At 36.8% G+C, this 9,335-nt stretch overlaps 1 protein-coding gene across 1 annotated transcript; it reads right to left on the minus strand.

The window, feature by feature from the left end:
- Positions 1 to 4,972: 4,972 nt before the first annotated feature.
- On the minus strand, positions 4,973 to 8,929 carry ywhah (tyrosine 3-monooxygenase/tryptophan 5-monooxygenase activation protein, eta polypeptide). Its single transcript, XM_081354441.1, has 2 exons — positions 8,705 to 8,929; positions 4,973 to 7,190 (listed from the first exon to the last, which is right to left on the minus strand). The coding sequence occupies exons 1-2, from the start codon at positions 8,789 to 8,791 to the stop codon at positions 6,537 to 6,539; spliced, it is 741 nt and encodes a 246-aa protein (XP_081210567.1). The 5' UTR covers positions 8,792 to 8,929; the 3' UTR covers positions 4,973 to 6,536.
- Positions 8,930 to 9,335: the final 406 nt, after the last annotated feature.

Raw genomic sequence — 9,335 nt, forward strand, 5'->3', positions numbered from 1 at the left:
TATCGTGATAATAACTACCTAAAATAATAAACACGTTTGGAGAAACTGTATTTGAAGAGTTGGCTAGTGTCACTTTTATGAAAAGTGCGGGACTTATGACCTGTAGCCATAATAGCCAGCCACTAGGGGTCTCACTTTGACTGAATGTCATGTCATTACTCTCATCACGATACTCTACAGTTTCTCCAAACGTGTTTATTATTTTAGGAAGTTATTATCGTTATATTATAGTTATTATTATGAGATGGTTTTTATTCATTATTTGACACTATAAACCATGCTATAAACACACACTGACCACCTCGAGCTTTTATTTTGCCACTTCCGGCATTTTGAATTTGCATATTAGTTAAATATTTAGTTTCACCCAAAACATTTAGATTCAACATTTAGATTTAGATTCAACATTTAGATTTAGATTTAGATTTAACATTTATATTTAACATTTAGATTTAGATTTAACATTTATATTTAACATTTAGATTTAGATTTAATATTTAGATTTAACATTTAGATTTAGATTTAACATTTAACATTTAGATTTAACATTTAGATTTAGATTTAATATTTAGATTTAACATTTAGATTTAGATTTAACATTTAGATTTAACATTTAGATTTAGATTTAATATTTAGATTTAACATTTAGATTTAGATTTAACATTTAACATTTAGATTTAACATTTAGATTTAGATTTAACATTTAGATTTAGATTTAACATTTAGATTTAGATTTAACATTTAGATTTAGATTTAGCATTTAGATTTAATATTTAACATTTAGGTGTAACATTTAATATTTAGATTGAACTATTTAAAATATCTCTAAGTTGACAAATATTGTTGTAAATGTGGTAAAAAGTGACCATCAAAAATTCATACCAGTTTTTTTAACATTGTTTGAAGCTAAATGTGACAAAATGTTGCTGTTATTTTCAGCGTGAGCCGCTTTACAAACGGCGCCCCATAGAAACTTGCTTTGTGACTGTTAAAAAGTACTTTCTATATGAATGTGTGTAGTTTGAATGACACTAAGACTTACTACACCAGCCATGTTGTCACTGTCATGTGATCTACAGCATCAGTTGTGTCGTTGCACTGCCATTCATTTATTCTCTCCCGTAGGAGAAGGGTCTGTCTATGTCCCGCAGTATTACAAACCACGCCCCTGCAAATTCGCCTACTACAACAAGTTACACCTCCCGCGAAGAAACAAGTGTAAATGTCATTGACTAAAACAATCTTTTCAAGTAAATTCTTTTATATTTTATGTATGAAATGTTTGTCGAGCTTATATTGCTTTCGAATCTTATTATGTATGAAATAACTGCTAGTAGTAAAACATTAAATAAATTATACTATCAAATTAATACAGACTCTCGGTAATTATAGCTAAACACCTGGCCCCCACACCTAAACCTTACCCTAAACCTACCTGTGTCCATTTCTTTTACTGTCTATGGCCAAAACGCGGAAGCGAGTTGCATTTTAGCACTTCCGGTTCTATCGTCCCGAAGTCAGTGGGTTTTTTTTATGTTTTTTTTTTTTGTTAAACGGCTGAAATAAGATCTGTGGTGAACACAAGCTCAAGATATTTTTAGGTTTTATTCTACAACATAAAGTACTGTCAGTACAGTATTACTCCACTCGTGATTTGTTTGAGGCTATTACGTGTCTTGAAAAAGGTGGTTGCTAACAAGTGGCTAAATGGGACTACTGAGGCAGTCGGGGACATTAACCGTCATCAGGCCGAACAGGTAAACTCGGTACACTTTTACAGCATTATTATGCAATTATAAAATTGTGCTCTCATAAAATAGACAAACTCAAATGTTCTGGGAAAATTTGTTTAGATTAAAACTGAAAGAGTTGTCGGAAGCTTAGTGATGGTGACGTTGAAGTCGAGCGACCGTGGTGTAGTTCGTTTACAGCCCAGCTTTTTGCTTTTTAATTCTGGCGACTGCATTTAGGCTTCAAAAGTTGTGTTCATCAGTGAAAATTATCTTGATGGACAAAAACGTGTAAGTAAAAACTTTTGTTGATCACAGAGATTGTTTTTTTGCGATAATTCAAAAGCCTATGGGAAAATCATACTGAGTTTTTATCGATGGAACCAGTGTGATGCTAACTGCCGGTTGGCCTACTAAGTGACGTCATACCTGCAACACTCTATTGCATTGTAGGGGGTGTAACTCGCCGTAGGGGAGCGTAATTAGAAGGAACGTGGTTTGTAGTACCACGAGATGCAGTCGGACACACTTGACTTATGATAAATACTTTGCTTGTTACATATACGTGCAACATTTCAGCCGTAAAAACATTATGTTAGCTAGTTTGTTCATTACCTGCTTAGCGATGTGTTTATGCTGAAATATAATTAAATAATGTTTTGTATGTTATAAAACATCTATAGCATGTCATTATGTGTAGTGAGTTGGCTCACATAATTTATGTTTCGCACATCAGAACTTCCGTTAAGGGAACATATAGTGAGCATCTGAAATCGCATACTTCCCTACTATAAAGTAGGCGAAAAACAGTAAGTGACAAAAGGATGTCTGAAATCACAGTATTCATAAAAGTACCTGGCAAAAAGTACCCAGATGACATATTACTTCTGGCTAAAAATCTGAAGAGTGCCTATGGTGAACTCTTTACTGTCCCATGAGGCCACGGACGAGAATTTGAGAATGGCAGTGAAGCGTTTTTTGGTTAGCTAGAACAAGATGTCATTCTACATTTTTGAATGAGGAAGTGGGATAGGATCTTTCACAACAGCGCTAGCATGAGCCGTACATGCCATGACTTAATTCTTAAACTGAATTTTAAGGTGTCTTTGTTACAATGTAATTTTACAGTTAAATATTATACTGAGTAGCATTAATTAACATCTGCTAGCAGAAACTAACAGGATCGTGCTAATTAGCCAAATGTCGAGCCTTACATGCTCTTTTGGTACACAACAAAGTTTAACTTTGATAAACACTTGCCATTTATTCATACTGTATAAGCTTAAATGTAACATTTACTGACTATAACAGAGCAATAGCCATTAACGCTGTCGAAACGTCATTCTTGGGTGTATCAACAAGGAAACTGCATTATTTTTTTGCCACTATCTTTTAGTTCATTAGATAAACACATTTTTTCTTTAGAAACTTGCTACAACACTGCATGTGCGGTTAAAGCATCAATCATTAACCGATAATGCCTTGAACATTTTCAGTTTCAGATAGTAGATTATTATATGTCTTGTTGGTTTTATGACGATACCATTTGTTGAGCAGCCAAATCTCAATGTTCTCTATGATCTATCCTGTTTTTCTTTTGGAAATCTAACAGGGAAATTCATAGTTCAGACAAAGGTGCACAGATTAAAGTTTGGCTTCATCAACTTCTCAACAATCCATTTGAAATATCATCATATCTCATCACAGCCAAGAACATTTATCTTTAACATGTATATAATCATAAACACCCAACCTTCTGCACGGCCTTCATCTTATTCACTACTATTGTACTATTATAAATCGATCATACAATGTAACTCCTGCATATCACTGTTTATGGTCTGTTTAAGACATCTCTTGCCAGATTTTTTTGCATAATCAAAAACAGCAAGATTACACTGACCAGTGAGCTGGTGACTAATGGGTTTCTCAGAAATGGCAACAAGAGGCATTTTAATGAATTCTAACGTTATCAAAATATACAGTAAGTTCGTAATACACGTCTTCTATCAACATCTCCACCCCAGAAACACCTTTGCTATGAAGATGTCACGTAGGTCATGTAACAGGCTGTTGAAAAACTTTCATACCATTTTAAAAATGTCATGTGGTGCAATCATCATATATAATCAACATGTTTTCCTTGCACCTTGAGTGCATCTTAAAAAAGGTAAATTGAGGGACTCAAACCCAACTATTCAAAAAGGTTCAAACATTCACTGACGATTGAACTGATTTTGAATTAAAAAAACAATTTTTTTTAACAAAATAAGAAAAATTTGGACATCATCCTGTTCAAAAGTTTATATGAAAACATTTTATGTAAAATATCTTATTCAGGACAGTTCTAAATAAAAAAATAACATTTAGCATTTTGTATGACCCCTCTTATAAATAATTTACATTTTGCAGATTCTGCAAGGTGAATGTAAACTTTTGAGCATTACTATATATATATATATATATATATATATATATATATATATATATACACACAAATATCATGAATTATTAATTGATTAATATCATTAAACTTTTGGGGAGTTGCACCACATGACATTTAACACCCTGAATTAACTTTGGCTTGTCAAAAAAAAGGTAAAATGATCTGATATTTTAAAATACTTTTTGACCTTTGCACAGTCATGAGGCTCCACAGCAGTCTTCTAGTCTGATGTAATTTTCTGTTTAATTTTTTTTCTTTTATTAAGAAGTTTTGTTAATTTTTTATTTTATTAGTAAAGATTGTCATATTTTTCTCATCAAGGATTTATTTATTTTAACAAGGCTGATTTATTTATTATGATATCAGGACAGTTGTCCTGGACAGACTTCATTTTAAAATTAATTTTAATTTAGCTTCATTTGCCAACTCTATTTCGCGAGAAAATGTATTTTACAAAGCTGCAATTTCGTACAAATTCCAACAAAGTGATTCATAGGAAAATGTACGTTTTGTAATAAAAGAATGTAAGCATTAACCTGCTACCTATAAACCAAACTCTCAGTGTCGGCAGGTTGTACAAAAACATATTTTGAGATCAAGTACGAAATTGAAATGTGAAATAGTTATGAATAGTCATGTGATTGTTTTGTGAATGCAGATTATTGTTGCCTATAAGCAAGAAAACCAATATTGTTAAGCCATGTATGTGTGAAAGAGTTCAAAACAGTGTAAAGTTGATAATAAATGTGTGTAACCATAATAAAGTGCCAGAGATAAACAGCATTTTGCGAGTTCCCATGGTAAGCAATGTCTTTAATGTCATTCTGTCATAACCTTGCATATGTAATCCTAATCAAAAGACTCTTGATCACTGCGTCTCCCAACAGAGTGTCGCCCACATTTTGGATGACGACATACTGTTTCGAGATCAGCAGGTATACACAATTCACAGGGCTAGCAAGGTGTACAAGGTGAGATTGGGGAAACGACAGACAAACACATCTAAGCAGTGATGGAGGTACAGATCAAAGACAAGTGAAGAAGAAGAACTTAGTAAGCTGTAACATTAGCACTATACTGTGCCACATTCTCAAGATGTCATCCTGTAATAAGTGTTACAGAGTCTCTGCGAAGATCGAGTCCTTACAAGTATACGCTAAATAAATGTCATGTGGAGGCCAAGGGCTGTATTACAGTAGCACCTTACCTTAGAATCCTATCTTATCTATCCTGTTTACTATCCATCGTTATTTCACTTGGGAAATTTAACTAAGAATTAAGATAGGAAGTTTCTGTAATACAGCCCCAGTAGACTATAAGTGACTCGTTGTGGGAGGAAAGAGGAGAATCATATACAGAAAAAGAGGGCAGGAGAAGAGTAGGTGGGAAAACAGAGCAAATGAGGGAAAATAAACACCCCTTTTTCACCAAAATGGTCTCAGAACCAGCTTGAGTGCAGAACAGTGACTGACCCCTGACAAAAAAAAACGTTCCGCTTGACAGTCTTTTTTTTTTTATACGAGTTTTGAGAATATATATATATGCATTCAAAGTAATTTGATTCAGTGTTTGAAGGACATCATGACAAATATATAGCGAAAGAAAATGTTATATACACCGTTATATATTTTTATATGCTGTGTTTTGAGAATAAGTTTGAGCATCCAATTTGAGCATCTTTATATCATAAGCAAGCAATATATAACTAACAAAATGAATAGGATTCAATTTGCACATATAATCTAAAATCATTCATATTTTTTATGAATCTTTTAGGAATAGATCTGAACATCCAAAGTAATTTAGTAGTAGTCAATTCGCATGTATGATATTCGTAAATAAGCATTTCAAATTTGCGTACGATTCTCACAGGTGGCAGTAAGAATTGCAATGCATTTTACATTGCAAGTAATGTATAAGGAATAAAAAGGCAATATGTGTGAACTGAATGCTTTATACATTTTGTTTTAGGGGCTAGTTTTGTTTTGCGTCTTGTATTTGTTTTCGAAATTTTACTGCTGACATGTGACATTATCGGTTCCAGGTTCGAGACAAGCAGGTTTTAGAGGCCAACGGCTTTTTTCCATCCCAGAACCACCTTTTCTGCAGTGGAATGGTTCCAGATTGGGTACCAGCATCCTGTTGGCGGAAAAGGGGTAAAACAGGTGAGAGAGCGATCAAGGGTCTGAAGTGCTGCCCTGAGGAACCAAAGAAGAGAATTGAGGTGTCACAAAGAGACGAGGAAGATGCAATGGAGAAGAAAGAGAGAGAATGAAGGAGCAGACAGAGAGAAATAAGACTGCAGAAGGGACAGACGGGTGCTACTACAGCTAGAAGTGAGAGCGGACATGGCTGATCTCTCAGTTATTGGCTTCCCCTCCTTCGCTGTCCTGCTGGTCGCTGGTCCACAGGGTGAGGTTGTCCCGCAGGAGCTGCATGATGAGCGTGGAGTCCTTATAGGAGTCCTCGTTCAGATTGTCCAGGTGGCCGATGGCGTCGTCGAAGGCTTCCTTGGCAAGCTGGCAGGCCTGCTCGGGTGCGTTTTGGATCTCGTAGTAGAAGACGGAAAAGTTGAGCGCCAGGCCAAGGCGGATGGGATGGGTGGCCGGCATGCCCTTGCTAATATCGAAAGCCTCTTTGTAGGCACCTTCGGACGATTCGACGGCAGAGGCCCTCTTTTCGCCGGTGGCCACCTCGGCCAGGTACCGGTAGTAGTCGCCCTTCATCTTCAGGTAGAAGACCTTGCTCTCTAGCTGGGTTTCGTCACAGTTCTTGATGAGGTACTGGTCCAGCAGGGTGAGGACGTCTTGGCACACTGACTCCAGCTCCTTCTCGACGGTCTCTCGGTAGACACGCACCAGTTCCAGCTTCTTCTCATTGCCATCCGCCGCCGTCTTCTGCTCTATGCTGGATATTACACGCCAAGATGACCGCCGGGCCCCCACCACGTTCTTGTAGGCCACCGAGAGCAGGTTGCGGTCTTCATTGGACAACGGCTCGTTCAACTCCGTGACCTGATGGTGCAGAAGGTCAGATGTTGGGTCAATAAACGCAATTATGTTCGCAACGTATATTTGTTTGAAATTGGGCCATTATCAAGACCCTGGATAAAGGATAAAGCACAATTTCTGTTTACAAATATTTTTATAGAATAGAAAATGTTTGTTTGAACTGGAAGAAATCCTTAAAGTTATTTGCAGCCAAAATTGAGATTTAGACTGTTATAATAATAATTAATAATATAGTGATATTAACGAAAAAGGCTAATATTGAAACCCAAACATTTATGATTACATTATTTCAAATTAACCTCATGTAATTTATGATCACTAAGTAAGATTGAATTTTTTGAATGAGATTTTACTCTCAAACTGAAAATTTGAAAGAAATATACTTTTCCAGGTCTGAGTATTTTAAAATTCCTTGACATTTTCAGGTTTTCCATGACCATATGCCAATGTCAAACAGTCAAAGTGGCATAATAATGACAATATCTAATCAAAACAGGTGAGTAGAGTAATGTTGCTTACATTAGTAATGGAAAGAATAAAAAAAAAACAATACACTGAAAAAAGCATCCGTGTCCTGTTTGACCCACACTGACTGACTGACTGACTGACTTTCATCCTTTGTGCTTAGATGTCAAACCAGACAGCTGATGCTGCACTGCTAGCTCACATATTGAGCTTTATTTTTGACAAAAAATTAACATGAGCTTTTGAGACAAAGTTTCAAAGTTTTATCTGACTGTATAACAGCGTTCATTGTTTAAAACGTAGCTATTGTTGTTTTTATCCCATTTTCGCAGAGACACAGATACACAATGGATGTGGATGAGGGTGTCGTCATATCGCCGCCTATGTTCATTCACTGTAACGACAGATTTGCTCGATACCGAACCGAAACCTACAATTTATTAGCATTATGTAGCGTCATCCCTCCCGTTTTTGTCTGTTGATTACTTATCATATATCTCAATTTTTCAATACACATTGGTTTTTACCCAACATTTAAAGGTTTAATTTATACACAAATGAAAACCATTTAATTATTTTCTCACCCACATGTCGTTTCACACCCGCATTACTTTTTTCTTTACAACAAAAAAACAAACGCGAGGTTAGTCAGAATGCTAGTGCTAGTTACTGACAGTCTCAGTCACCGTTCACTTTCACTGCATCTGCTTTCCATTCAATGAAAGTGAATGGTGACTGAGACTGTCATTCTGCCTAACATCTCTCCCTTTTGTGTTTCAGGGAAGAAACAAAGCAATGAAGGTGAATGCATTATGACAGGATTTTCATTTGAGATGAACTATCCCTCTAACACGGCATATTTTATAAATAACAAAGAGATGCTCGTGACAGTAGCGAAAGCTTCTTTAATTGTATAAACTAGAAATGCACCCATGTTTGAGCATTATTAAAAGAATAATAATTATTTAAAAAAAAACTAAATGTATATATTATTGAAATCGTCTCTTAAGGACTGGTTGTGCATGAATGCATGTATATTAATAATGACCCACCAGCTTCATCGCGGAGGCCATGTCATCATAGCGCTCCGCCTGCTCCGCGAGACGGGCTCTTTGGATCAGTTGTTCCCTATCTGCCATCCTCTCTGGTCAAAGGCTGTCGGTTCGCACCGGGTTCGGTCGTTGCTCGGCAGACCACACTGGTTGTGCGAGAGAGAGCGCGCGCTCCGGTCAGCACACAGGCGCGAGCAAAATCTGGAACAGCCGCGCACGTGAGGGTGGAACGGCGAGCCAAAGGTTGAAGGTGCAGATTTATATATATATATATATATATTTTAATGTCTAAATATTTTTGTAACGCTTTCTTTCCCCTCCCAGCCCTCGATATCCTCCAAGTTTCGCCCGAATATTACTATTTTTTCTTTCGACTTGTGGGGTGCTGCTGCTGCAAGCGTCCTGTCAATCCCAGCGAACAGGGTGGAGGGGGAGCTGGAGGGGGGGTGCGCGCACTCGCTCTATTTCACGATGACGTCATTTTCTAAAAATAGCCGCATGCCCTGCAGCCGCGCACATGCGCAGTGAGGTTTGCTGCATTGTTCAATGCAGCGGCACACACCGCGCGTGCGCGCGAGAAGGAACTCTTCCGCATTCAAATGAAGCAATATGCTTCTGTTTGTCCAAAAAC

Source organism: Scardinius erythrophthalmus, assembly GCF_964197995.2.
Source record: "Scardinius erythrophthalmus genome assembly, chromosome: 23".
Classification (NCBI taxonomy): Eukaryota; Metazoa; Chordata; class Actinopteri; order Cypriniformes; family Leuciscidae; genus Scardinius; species Scardinius erythrophthalmus.

Bases quoted from the DNA above. Each gene is read 5' to 3' on its own strand.
- ywhah (XM_081354441.1), bottom strand. From the start codon at position 8,791: ATGGCAGATAGGGAACAACTGATCCAAAGAGCCCGTCTCGCGGAGCAG. The intron at 7,191-8,704 runs GTGGGTCATTAT...CTGCACCATCAG, and splicing joins TGGCCTCCGCGATGAAGCTG to GTCACGGAGTTGAACGAGCC.